The sequence below is a fragment of the Sciurus vulgaris genome (assembly GCF_902686455.1).
Source record: "Sciurus vulgaris genome assembly, chromosome: 13".
NCBI classification, from domain to species: Eukaryota; Metazoa; Chordata; class Mammalia; order Rodentia; family Sciuridae; genus Sciurus; species Sciurus vulgaris.
The window spans coordinates 49,833,497-49,847,342 of NC_136474.1; the positions used below are offsets into that span (position 1 = coordinate 49,833,497).

Below are 13,846 nucleotides of genomic sequence, written 5' to 3' on the forward strand. Positions count from 1 at the left end.
CAGCAGGTTTCTTGGGGCACCATGCCTATATTTTAGATTTAAGAGTCTGGTGTGTGATATAGTAGTGGGTAGCAGTCTGCACTTTGATGGAACACACAGTAAAAGAATCTGATATGTACTGGAGCTGACAGCTAGAGTTTCTCATGGTCATGCCTGCCTGATGGCAAGTGAAAACTACAGAAACTAGAACCTAAAACATCCTGGCCTTTCTTATGTACACCTTCTATGATTTGCATTTTTCTAATAATAGCTACCCAGTTAATGCCAGATACTCTGCTGCTGGTTACATGATTTATATTATCACTAATCCTCACAACTCTACAAGGTAATACTACTAAACCAACCTTTACAGATGAGGCCACCAAAACATAAAACTTTTAATTTGCCAAAGTTGGAGTCTTACCAGGTCACACGCCTGTAAGGGTCTAAATTGACATTGGTACCTGGGTTTGTCTGAATCTAAAACCTTATTTCCACGATATCAAAAAACTTATGAGGGTTGCCTGCTACCATCGATAAGCAAATTTTCAGATTTTTTTTGGTTCACTGAATTATTGAAGGGTTATTGATTACTTGTAGTTTCTTTCTTTCTTTTTAAAATGTACTCCTAGCCCTGTATATGTCAATCTAAACAGTTTGTGCATTTTGGGTTCACGCATGCAAAGTAAATTTTCAGATTGAGAACTTAAAAGGAGCAATATGAAAGTGGAGGGGACTTGGCAGAGCAAGAAGAATTATATTTCAAATTCTAGTTCTCTACACCTATGATATGCAAAGAATTTGTATGCAAAGTTTGTGTTAACTTTCTGTCACTATAACAAATAACTGAAACGTCAAAGAGAAAAGGTTTATCTTGGCTCATAATTTCAGAGATTTCAGTCCATGATTGGTTGGCCCCATGGCTTTTGGGCCTGTTTTAGGGCAAAACTGCTCACCTCATGGATGGGAAGTTAATGAGAGAAAAGGACAGGGTTAGGGGTATAGCTTAGTGATAGAGTGCTTCCTGGCATGCACATGCATGATGCCCTAGGTTCATCCCCAATACAAAAAAAAAAAGAAAAGAAGAAAAAGGAAGGGCCAGGGAGGGACCCAAAATCATCTTCAGGGATATGCCCCCCATGATCTGATTTCCTCCCACTAGGCCCCACCTCATAAAAGGTCTACTGCCTCCCCATAGCGCCTCCCTGAAGAGCAATACTTGGGTCTTTGTGGAACATTTTAAGATCCAGACTCTAGCCAACTTCCTATTCTCACCTCTTTTATCTCCCAGGTCAGCTTCAATCCTGGTTTTTGTTTAACACGTTCCTCCCCTACAGGCATCAGCTCAAATGAAAATCTAGCTCTTTTTTTATATTCTGATAACATACTGCTCACTTGACACTTAACGAGAGTTGGCTTTGTATTTTCCTTTAAATGCGTCCTGAGTTTTTGTTTTCCACTATTTCAACTATCAAAGGTGCAAGGGCTAAAGGCCACTCTTCCTTTATCCCTTTGTCACAGATGGTACTGTAATCATAGGAATAGCTCAATAATACTTGATTGACTAATTAATAGTTGAAAAATAAATGAATTTGTGACAATTCGGGACTAAGTAGATTAGGATGGTAGAAATAACAACTGATGCTTTAAAAGTAAGATTTATAAAACATTCCTCATGCACTCTCATTTGTACCTCACAATAACCCTCAGAGGAAATGGGCTCAAAGAGGTTAAGTGACTTACTCTCAAAACCCAGACCCTCTTACCCCAAAGCTTGTACTTCCATTATTGTTGACTCCCAAGGCTGAATATACGACTGACCCTTCCTGCAGAACATCCTTACCAGCAGAGGGCGCAAGAATATACACCAGTCTTGGAGCTGGCCATGAGCTACAAGACCAGGGGCAAATTATTCAATGTTTTTGAGCCTTCTCTTTAAAATATTAATGAAAATGCCCTTACCAACACCACAGGGTGGCCATAAGGATCAGAAATACTCTATCTGGCACCTAGTGGGTGAACAATAAATCACAACTCCCATGAACTTCATAAGGGCTCATAGAGGCATGGAGGGTAAATAGACATTGATTCTTATTTAATACTTGAATAAATATTTCACATTAGTTTACATACTTGACACTTAAAAAAAGAGTTACATCAAATGGGCTAAGTAATGAAGATTGATGAAGACTTTCAACAGCCAGCAAGAATGTGAGGAAGCTGATTGGAATAACCTTTCCAGATTAAAATGATAAGCCAGTAGCCCCAGAAACTATTTAACCTAAGAAAATAATATTGCATGGCAGCAAGACTTAAAAAATGGGGGATGTCATCATTGCTCTCCTCATGACAACAAAAGTAGAAATACCAAACTTATTAAATACACAGGTTTATAACTTATAGTCTCACCATCAAATTGAACACTACATAGGTATTAAAGCAATGCTATAGGAGAATATTCTAAAAGGAAAGATGTTAAGAATACAGGAGGCAAAAACCACATGATACAAATAGCCTGATTTTGATTTTGTTTAAAAATATACACAAGACATATAAAAACATTAAGGTATTTTAATGGATGAGATTTTTGAATTTTTTTTTTTTTTGTTCCTCTTTGCTTATCTTAACATCACTTTTGTAATAAAGTAAGTTCTTTTATAGGAGCAGAGTTGAAGTCTTTCATTTAACACTGCCTGCCAGCACAACCAGGGCAATAGTTATGTAAATTAAGTCAACTGTAATAAAGAGACTTGGATGTTTCAAGGTAAATAAAGTAATTAAAATCCTGATGAAATTCCGGCAAGTTGATCTCCAAGCTTTGACTTAGCTGCTGTAAGACTGCAATAAATAGACACCAAGCTCCACTTTTTTTCAAAAGGCCTAAAAAGGCATACAATATGAACAATTGTTCATGTTCATGTAAAGGACCACAAGCCCTGTATGTCCTGAGCCAATGTAACCTGAAACAAACCTATCTCCTACTCCAGGCTGGCTGCACATCTCTGGACAGTGGGTGTTTGCTCTCCATTACTTAATTTATTTTCCTGAACTTGAAATGGAGTGGAATTTCAATGTAGAGTTACCCATTAGCTCCAGGGCTAAATTTAAACCTTTAATTAATTTAATCTGTTGATCTTAAACACATTGCTTCTCCCTTAGAGAAGTGAAGTAAGTAAGTTTAGGTGTCACAGAGTTTAATTCAGTTTGACAACTGTTCTTAACTGCATTTGGTAGGTCACCCAAACCGTTTATAGCAATCATTCCACGATTTTTGATTGCTCCATGTGAAGCCTCCACCCCAATCCTCACTGGTTGGGGTTGGGGATGCCACACATCCCAGATTAGGAGCTGCAGCTCTGGAAGGGTTATAGCGTCCTTGAGCAAAGAACCCATCTCCCAGGAAGACAAGACAGGATGTATGAATAAGTACAGAGAGTAACTATCCATATAGGTACCAGTTTATGGGGTGAAAAAGATCATAATCCTCAAAAGTTGGCAAGGCGAAAAGGAGAACGGAGACTATTTTAGCCCGCCGCGGTTCCTATAGAAAATCGAGCACATTTCAGGGCCAAAGTGAAATTTTATGTTGGCCTTTACTAAGGGAGAGTAAAAGTGCCAGCACCATGAAATAGGGGGGTGTAAATCAGTTCGATCACATGGAAAATGTTCATGCACCCCAGTGAGTGCCTTCATCCTCTCCCTCGGCCTGCGGATGAGTAGCAGACACCTCAGTGCTCTGAGACGCTTTCAGATGGGGCTGCGGACCTACCCGTGTAACTATTAAGAACGACCTATTCGCAAGGTCCAGTCAACCCACTCACGGTCCAAATCTGTGTGTCGCCCCGAATAACTGTCCTGCAGAATCCTAACTCTCCCAGGGGCACATCCCCACGCTGTGACTCACAGGGTTCTGTTTGCACCCCCAATTCTCTGTGCTAGCGTGCCGGGGTAACGTGCTCGCCTCCCGCACCTGGCTTCCGCGCGCCCCGGGAGCCACCAACTCTCCCAGCAGGCAGCTGGGACGACCTGCACAGCACCGCCACGCGCTCGCTCGCCGTTCCTCCTCCTCTTCCTCCTCCTCCGGCCCCCTTTGCCTCCCGCCGCTTGCCTCAGCGGCCGCCGCCTGCGGCTTTGTTTTCTTCCCAGGTTTCATTCCCCACACGTGATACTGTGTTATTGCTTCGGAGCGTGAGCGCGGGGCGCGCGCACCTATAAATACGAACACCCGAGCCCCGGAGCCGGACCAGCCTGGCGACCCGCGGACTGGCTGAGAGCCAGTGAGTTAGCAGCGGCAGCGCGGGAGGGAGGCGCGCGTGTGGGTCGGCGGCGCCCCCCGCCCGAGCACCGAGGGGCTAGCATGGCCCGCCTGCGGGGGGGCCGGGCCGCCGCGCACGCCGCCTGCGCCCCGCGCCCTACCCAGCCCGGGTCGCCGCGGCTCGCGCCCGCCGCTTAGCATTCGGCACCGCTCGCTTCTCCGGGCATCGCGGAACTAACGCCGCAGACGGACACAATGGCGGCGGCGACCGCCACCGCCGGCACGGCCGCCTGCAGTAGCGGCGGCAGCGCCGGCACCGACGCCGCGGGCACCGGCGGGTTGCAGCCGCCGCAGCCGCAGCCCCAGCCCGCGGCCGCCGCGCCGGCCCAGCCGCCGCCCGAGCCCCCCCGGAAGCCGCGCATGGACCCGCGGCGCCGCCAGGCTGCCCTCTCCTTCCTCACCAACATCTCGCTGGACGGACGGCCGCCGCTGCAGGAGGAGGAGTGGGGCGGCGGCGAGGAGAGCGGAGCAGCCAAGCCCGGAGCGGGCAGCGCTTACGGTGCGAGGACTCGGCTCAGCCTACTGGCCGCCGGCTGCAACGCGCTCGCCGCACAGGGCACGGCGGCCGCGGCGTTGGCCACCGGGTCTAGCCCCTTTCCACTGCAGCCTTCGCTGCTGCCGACCCTGGCTCCGGGCTGCCACGCGACCCTGCCTGGCCCCGCGGCGTCTCGGGCGCTCGCGAGCCCCCTGGGTGCCGGACGGACGTCGGGGGAACATTTGCAACCGTCCCGGTCGGCACCTCTCGCCGCCTGTTCTCAACTGCAGCTGCCGGATGGGCCCGGGAGTGCCGGGCAGGAGGAATTGGAGGAGGACGATGCCTTTACCAGCGTGCAGATGCCGGCAGCCGCCTTCTTGGGCTCCGGGACCCCCGGGAGTGGGAGCGGCAGTCGGGGCCGCCTCAACTCGTTCACTCAGGGAATCCTGCCCATCGCCTTCTCCAGGCAGACCTCGCAGAACTACTGCTCCCTGGAGCAGCCGGGTCAGAGCGGCAGCACCAGCGCCTTTGAGCAGCTGCAGAGGTCTCGGTGAGTTCCCTGGACGCGATACGCGCCCTGCTTTGCGTCGCTATCCGCCCCCGGCACGCCCAGCCTCCCGGTAGTCTCTGGACTGTACCGCACGCACCCGTAGCTCCCACTTTCCTGCGCCCACTTGAATCCAGGACTTCTAGCCTGAATTCCAAACCATTTAGGGCACGCGAAAGAGGAAGAGTGTCCAGGGAGCGTGTGGTCACACGTGTGTTCGGGAACCTGGCACTCGCAGAGCAGGAGCACCATGCTATTGTCGTGGCCCGGGAGTTGGGAGTTGCAGGAGCCCATTAAAAAGCGGCTCCCGAACCTCCTAGTACAAGGAGATCCTGAACTTCCTGGAACCGGGTCCAGACCCGGAGGCGCGATCCTCAAGCTAGGCTAGCCGCCGCCGGTCGCGGCGTGGTGCGGTGGGTGGGGCCCGCGGCTGGGCGGCGCGCGGGAGCCTGAACTAGTAGCAGACACGCGAGAACCCTTCCGAAGTTCTTTCCTGAACTCAGTGTTGCTGCGGCTGGGGGAAACTTGGCGTTTTCCTTTTGCTTTCCTAACACGTGGGAAGTCTCTACATTCCCTTGAACCAGGGTGGGAACAGGGAAGACGGGGCTCGAGCTCCCCCCGCCCCCATTCCAAGAAGAACGTTTGAGTTAGTTAAAAGCTTATTTTATCTGCAGGCATACTGGCAAAACCACGAAATGTTTGATATTTACTTATCCTGGAAATGGCAGGAGCTTGTCACCGTATGTTAGGGGACAGTCTCTTAGATTTATGTGGGTCTTGGAGGTTGGGGAGCAGCTGGCAAAATTCTCGCCTATTCCCTCGGAGGCTCTGGTCTTATGTCGACCTCCTATGAAGTAAGTTACAACACAGACTCCATCTGTTTTCAGTTAATTTAGCAAACTGAAGCCTCAGTTTACCCTTCAGAGATAGAGCCTTGCCCGGATTCTGCAGGCATCAGAATGGGCTGGAAGAACATTCGCTATTATCAGCCTCTGTCCTGTAATGCGCCTCTTTTTGCTCTGACCCATGTGAGAAGGCAACCTGTTGGAAAACTTCCTCCTGTAATCGAATCAAAAAACAAACTGGCTCATCCAAAGTTTACTCTTTACGGTGGATGAAATCGGGCCAGTGCTGATGTGTAGATTGCAATTCAAGTGCATGTGGGCCCGAGGGCCAGGGGTGTGGAGTCCTGGGAAGCAACCTTGTGATTGCATGGATGAGTTAGTGACACTGGGTACAGGTGACAGTCCCGTTTTGGCTTTTCTTGTTAGAGCATGCATCTCCCCAGTAGCGGGTGAGTGCGTGGGAGGGGAATCCTTCCCTTTCAGGGCAAGTAGTGCATACTCGGCAGTTTCTGGGCAGCTCTGTTGCCGCTTGACATCACACACCGGCTCATAATTCTGGAGTTTGAGCCCAAGCCCAGCAGTCAGTGGGTCATGACAGGAATTGTAATAAACATACGTGTTATTTTAAGCCAGTGTTCAAGGCTGGCCTGTGTCGCCTGGTAGACAGATGTGGTCCCTGTGCTGAAAGCAGCTGGAGATCAGATTACCTCTCCCTCTTTCTCCAAGAAGCTAATTTCAGAGGATATGGATTATCTTGTGTTGGTATTTCTGAACCAAAGAACACCCAGAATTTACTCTCTAATCCTGTCCCTGTGAACCTTAGGAAGTTTTTTATTGATCCCTTCCACCTCAACACACATGTAGATGAGTTAGTCAATATTAAGATGCATCCTCACCTGTCAATCATATTCATCTTACTATTTCTGAATCCTTCATATCCGTGACTTGATGGGCACTTTTAAAATGACAGCTCTCAACGGAAACAGCATCAAATTTGATGTCCTGGGAAAGAGGGTGGTAGGTAAAATTATTTGAGGAGAGGCCTTTTTAGGAATGGTGACAAATGGGGCCTGTCCTGTTTTTCAGACACTGCTTTTGTGATTTCTCAAGAGTCCTTTCACCTGCCTAGATCGAGTGTGGTTTAGAGTATAAACTTATTTGAATAAGGCACAGGTGGGGCCCTTGTTCTCGGCTTCCCTTGCTTTACTGGTGTGCTCCCTTTCAGAAACCCTGCCAGCCCCGGTGGTTCTATATACTGTCTTTCCTGGGTTGTGCTCCTGGGATATAGTTTTGTCAGTCAAATTAGACTTGCCTTGGGTTCATTTCTCGCTGAATTCCATAGAACTTGGCTGCTCCAAAGTGGGCTCCAGATCCTCCGCCTCCCCTGGAGCTCCTAGAAAGGCAAACTTCTTGTCCCCACCACCCTTACCTGCTTCAGCCCAAATCTGCATTTTAACAAGATCCCTAGGGGATTCAGATACAAATTAAATTGTGGGAAGCACTGCTTAGAGAGTCTGAAATCTGCCCTTTTTAATGAATTTGAGATTCCCTGTACTTACTTTGAGCATATGCAAATCAGAATTTCACAACCTGAAGTCTTGAAACCCATCCCAATGAATTGCGTGGACTTCCAAACTTTGAAATACAACAGGGAGGAATATTTCCATGCCTCGGCCTGAGTATGTGCTCAGTGAACTGAGGTGGACGCATTGATTACACCCTTTTTGTATGCTGATACTTGCCATGTATCGCATTTGACCTTCACAACCACCTGTGAGTTCTTTCACAGGTGAGACCCTGAGGCTGAGAGAGGCACTTAAGATAATGGGTCTACTCACTTGGGCCAGAATAGGAACTTGAGTTTTGATGTCCAAGCCTGATGTCTTTTCCCTCTGCCATTTAACCCATGTCACTCTTCCTTGCACACAGTAGGCCACCGATCATGTTTGAGCTGCTGACTGTAAATGGTAGGGATACAGCTGGCCAGTCACTTTGGTGTGATTTTACCCCCTTTGTGCTAGTCAGCGCTGGCAAGTTTCACCTCTTTGGGTCCCACAACTTTGCTGCTGCTTCTCAGGCTCTGTTCTATTGGACTATGGCCAGGGGATCCTTCCAGCCTTATAAACAGGGTTCCATGTGGCCTGGGAAGCTGGCCCTGGGGTGTGCAGAGGTGCCAGAGGTGGGAAACCAAAAAGATGCTTTTTAGCTTCACTCCCTATTGCACTTTTTCTCTGCTGGAGCCGTGAGACTCTTGGGTCTTCAGTGGAAGGAGGGAACGTGCTGCAGAGGAGCCTCATGGCCTGGGTTCCAGTGCTGCCACCTAGCCAGCCATCTGATCGTGGGCAGGTTGGTCAGCCTTTCTCTTCCGGGGAGCCTGGGCCTGTGGCTTGGACCGTGTAAGCCAGATGGCCATTGCACCTACATTTGTTATTGAAGGCAGACTAAGTGTGGGCAGGGCGTGCTAAAAGCTTCCAGAGGCTTGTCAGATGTTAATGTATTTAGGATCACCTGGGGAATCTCTTAAATGGCACATTCTTCTTTCTAATAGCTCCAAGCTTTATGGAGGGAGGTTTATCCTGTATTCTGATTTGTCCTATTGTAAGGCTGAGGAAATGGAGCTCAGATACGTTAAGTTACTTGCTCAAGGTCACTCAGCCCTTAATGACTGTTCTGGCTCATCCCTGACCCCAGCCACTTAGGGCTTCTGTCCCTCCTCTGCAGCACCCCGCCCCTCAGGGTGGAAACTGGGCTCATGCTGTAAACTGTAACTTCAATGTCTTGACTGAAAAGAAAAATGTGAACCAACCAGTAATTGAGAATCAGAGTATGGGAGGGGAAATGGTCGTTCTTCTCTAACTTTGTCACCACCTGGCGAGGTGACTTTGATCTCCCTAGCTCATTGCTTAAGTTGTCTGTGAGCTGTTTTCCCAGCTGCGTGAGTTATGGAAGCCAAGGCTGCAGTCTTAGGCTAGACCAGGCTCTGGTCAGAATACTTTCCAAGACTCGGCCTGGTTTGTGCCTTGCTGGGAGTTAGGGCCATCAACTGGTGGCCCTCGCTGCTGACCAAGGAGACCCAGGCTCCTCCCACTGCTGTACTCGCCCTCCCAGAGACTGTAATGTGGGTGAGCTCAGGAGGCAAAATAAAGGAGAAGCCTATTCAGTGTTGGCAGGTACCCAGTGAGGGCAGCGAGTTCAAGGGTGACCTTTTGCTCTCTGAAAGGGTGGGGCAGCCTGTGTGGCGCTGTACACTGTCCCACAGCTGGCCCAGGAAGCTCCTAGTGCCTGGACTTCCCCCTCATTGGGGATTGTTAGGTTGGGGATGGGAGATGAAGGCAGGGGGCTCTGCAAGCAGAATGGGAAGGATTGGTGGGTGAGATGGTGACCTGATGTGGGACAAGGACTTGGGAAGCTTGTGTTCTGAGTCAGGTGGGTTCTTGGGAACCCTGGTGGAATTAAAGGATTGGGACCCCTGAGCCTGCCACCTTTTCCTGATCTAGCATTCTGCATGATGAGTCCTGTGTGGCCTGCTACAGGGCCAGGGACGATTTTAGCTTGGGGACATGTGGGAAATTTAACTGCAGATGCCAAGCAGCTGTGTGTCTGTTCCACAGCACTGATTGGCAGAATGTGAATGAATGGAGTAGGAGGGACTTCAAAAAAACCACCCTCAGCTGTAGTTGTCACAGCTGGACAAGAACTTGGGGCCATCCAAACTGGAACCCACTGCCTGATGAGGTCGTCAATTCCCCACCCCTCAGGGCATAAGTGATCTGTTTAAGTGGCTAAAGGGCCTCAAGTTCACAAAGTACTTTTGTAGACATTGATTCCAGCCCCAACAGACAGGAGTCCAAGGTCACACAGTGGACAAGGGGTGACTTTAGGTGCTTTATCTGTCAAGTATGTAGTAGAGGAAGTTCTAGTAATGAGACTTAATGCCTTGCATCACTTCATTCAACAAACATTGAGATACCACTGTGCATATCAATTATGAGACACCACTGTGCTAATCCTAGGAGATAGAGGCATAAAACCTGTTCCAGGTAAGTCAGGTGTCTGGTGACATAAGCAAACAAGCATTTAGCATAGTGATGAGTGGTTAGAGGTGAGCTTGGTGTTTGAGCCCTCACAGAGTGGGACATTCTGACCCTCCCCTGTGGGACCTAGCAAACAGCCTAGGACACAGTATTTTTATTTAAAAAACGTGGGACAGGCATTATTCTAAGCACTTTATAGGGATTGAATTCATATTTATAACAATCCTGTGACAGTCTAGCACCCCTGTTTCAAAGCACAGAGAGGTTAAGTAACTTATCCTAGGTCCCCCAGTCTGAACGTGGGAACTGGGTTGGCAGGCAGGTCATCAGGCTTCAGGATTTGCCCTCTTGCCAGCCTCACTTGGCGCTGTGGACTGTGGGTCTGACTCATAAATGCTTGTTAAACTGGCTTCAGGCAAACCTGGCAGAAGTTGACCTAAACGACCTTAAAGGTCACCACCTACTCTGATTTCCCTATTTAGGGAATAAATCATTCAGGGAGGACCTTTGTGCACCAGGACCCAGAGGCAGGGCCAGGGTGGACAGGGAGTACTGTGATCACGGTAGTGAACCCTGCCCAGTGCCTGCTTGTGCCTCCCCCTCCTTACCCAGATCCTGTCTCCTTCGTTGCCTCTAACTTCCCGCCCTGGGTTGTCAGGGCATGGTGTCAGCCTTGGCAGCAACAGCCTGGCCTCCCTGAGGATGGTGTTGGCTCTGTCCCTCATCCTGACCAGCGTCTCATCCATGAAATGGGAATATTAACCCTGTCACCTCGCTGGGCTTCTGTGTCTTCTCAGTGTCGCCCTTTTCCCAGCTCAGAAGTTGGCAAACTGTGGCCCCGGCTGTGTATACATAACACTCTCTTGGAAACAGCAGCACCTACTTGTGTATGTGTTGTCTTTGGCCGTCTTTGTGCCCTGGTGACAGAATTTAATAGTTGCAACCGAGATCACATGACCCGCAAAAGTCTAAGCTGTCTTTTCTCCCTGTCTTGTCCCAGAAGGGTGCCACCTCTGCCCTAACCCGGTGCCCCGGAGGTATGCAGAGCTCTGGGCCCCTTCCTGCCCACACTCCCTGCCTGGGACCCGACTTGTACCCTGGGTGATTAGGTCACCTTTTGAGAGCTTCCTGGCTGCTTCTGGACCCCTGTCAACCCTTCTCCCCAAGTTGCCCAAGAGACCTTGCTGAGACCTACATCTGATCCTGTCAGTCTTAAATTCCTTGTATTTTATGCAAGGCAGCCTTTGGCCCAGCACCCAGTTGCCAGTGCCACCTCTTCTCCCTGATATTCTGTCCTCTGCTCCCTCGCATCCCTGCTGGCTTTCTAGAGAATACCATTGCTGCTCAGTGCGTGGGCTTCTCCCTGGGGAGGGTCCCTCGTACCTTCCCACAGAATGCTCCCTCCTTTGTTGAAGCTTCACTCCATGGAAAGCCCTGCACACTGTCCTGGCGGACCTTCTCCAGCCTGTGCACTTCACCAGCTTCTCCTCCACAGTGGCTTGCTGATGCATCAGCTGGGGGCTGGCTCTCACCAAAATGGACCACCTAAGTCCCTCTGTAGAGTAATCACAACAGCCGAACAAAACCTAGTTAGTTAGCTGATGGTGTCAGTAGGGAAATTTTGGTTCCAAGACACCAGGCAGAACCTCTTAGGACATCTTCCTCCAAGCCCCGCTCATCTTAGCAACTACCCCCACCCCACACAGCTCTTTATTTTTACCCTGTACTCACTCCCACCCTTTTATCAGGTGAGACAGTCTACCTAACACCGCTTTCCTTTGTTCCACAACTGAACTGAGCCAGCTGACTTGACTGTGTCCCTGTTCCTGGGGTGAGGTGAGCCTAGCTTGCCCATGCCTGCCTCTGGGTTTCAGCTAAAAGCAGCAGCATGCTTCAGCTGGACTTCGTGGAGATAAGGACCCTGAGCTGCTTGGTATCTTGCGATCACTTGTGGTGGGAGTGTTTACACCATGGGAATTGGCCAGCGGGCTTTGTATGCCCCTTCTGGAGAGCTGGTTTATTAGCTTGTGCACCAGGGACTGTGCCACACACCTTTGTGTTCCATTCTCCCCTCTGGGGCTGTGTAAATGTCACTATCAAAGGAAGCTTGTTGGAAACCACTTTTAAAAGAATCTCCCACTTGGCATAAAGATGTGAATTTCCCCAGGGTCACTGCCACCCGTTTCTCTACCCCCAAAACAAAACACCCTCTCCCCACAGTCAGGTTTCAACTCACATCCAGTTTTAAAAACCAAATTCTGCAGATGCTGGAGCTGAAACAGACTGCCTTAGCATTATATGTAACAATATAATAAAATCATTAGTGTTTTTTTTTTTTTTTTTTGACAAACTGTAATGCTGTATTTTTATTTTTGTTTGGTTTTTAGGAGCCTTCGGGAACATATAATCAATGTTTCCTGTTTTCTTTTCCTCCCTCTGTTTGTGTTAGTAGTTTGGATAATTGCACACTAGTTTATATTTAACGAGGTTATCATTAATGTGGTTTGGGGTTTATTGCTGCACATTTAGTCACAAAGACAAAAGCTTGTAAAGTAGAACATGCAATTGCTAGTGGTCGAGGACTTGGAGTATTGCAATAGTTTGGGAGTGTGTGAAAGAACCCAGTCTTGTCCCTGATTCAAAGAATACTGTATACTTAAACCTAAGGTACATTTCATGATAGATTAAAATACCATTCAACAAAAGTAATAAAATGTTTGAGAATGCCAAAGATTTGAGTGCTAAGCACATTGATTTTTATTTTAAAGTGCTTTCCTCATTGACCTAATTATTTATGAAGCAAAATGTCTATTTTGAGTTTCAGGAAGGCTGGGGATTATAAGGAATGGAAGACAGGCAAAATCTAAAGAGTTTTTTTGTTGTTGAAGGACCAAAATTGGCATATTAGTGGGGCTGATGATTGATCTGAAGTTGGTTGAAAATTAGTTTTCCAGGAAGTATTAATTGGGTTGAATAAAAGTTTGCTTTTGGAGGGTGAATAGTGAAGAGGGCAGATGATATTGCAGATATCTAAAGTAATTGTGAGATTCCGTTTATCTGTCACAGGGTCATGAGGCCCTTGTGGTGATGGACCCTGTAATGCCAGCTGCTAAGGAGCTGAGGCAGGATGACCACAAGTTCAAGGTCAGCCTCAACAACTTAGACCCTCTCTCAAAATTTAAAAAGGGCTGGGGATGTGGCTCGGTGTTTGTCTAGCATGTATAAGGCTATGGATTCAATCCCCAGTATTGGGGTGGGACAGGACAAAAAACCAATTTATCCATCACAATATTCACAGCTGGTAATACTGCTGCTTTATAGCTTTCAAAGGGCTCTTGCATATAGTTTTTTCATCAAGACGTTTCAAAAAGGCAGTGGGGATAGCATCAATTAGAAAGTTGCTGTGCGCAGTTAAAGCTGGAGGTTTTGTGTTTGTACTTTTGGTCCTGGGGACTGAACCCAGGGGGACTTAACCTCTGAGCCACATCCCAGTCCTCTATTTTTTGAGACAGGGTCTCACTAAATTGAACTACACACCCGCCTGGAGCTGGAGTTTTTCAAATCTACTTTTTCCAATTTTGAGAGTTTTAAAACAAACACTACCATATAAATTACATTGATTGACTTTCTGATATTGAACCAGTCTTATAC

At 48.4% G+C, this 13,846-nt stretch overlaps 1 protein-coding gene across 3 annotated transcripts in view; it reads left to right on the plus strand.

The window, feature by feature from the left end:
• Nucleotides 1-1,902: 1,902 nt before the first annotated feature.
• CABLES1 (Cdk5 and Abl enzyme substrate 1) overlaps nucleotides 1,903-13,846 on the plus strand; it is a 109,650-nt gene continuing 97,706 nt past the window's right edge. Inside the window, exons 1-2 of one of the 3 annotated variants that reach the window (XM_079108643.1) lie at nucleotides 4,931-5,125; nucleotides 5,233-5,319. In XM_079108643.1, the coding sequence (XP_078964769.1) occupies nucleotides 5,067-5,125; nucleotides 5,233-5,319 (146 nt within the window). In that variant the 5' untranslated portion in view covers nucleotides 4,931-5,066. Of the gene's footprint in view, nucleotides 5,320-13,846 lie in introns of all 3 variants that reach the window. The other 2 variants (XM_079108642.1, XM_079108641.1) reach the window with 2 other exon arrangements.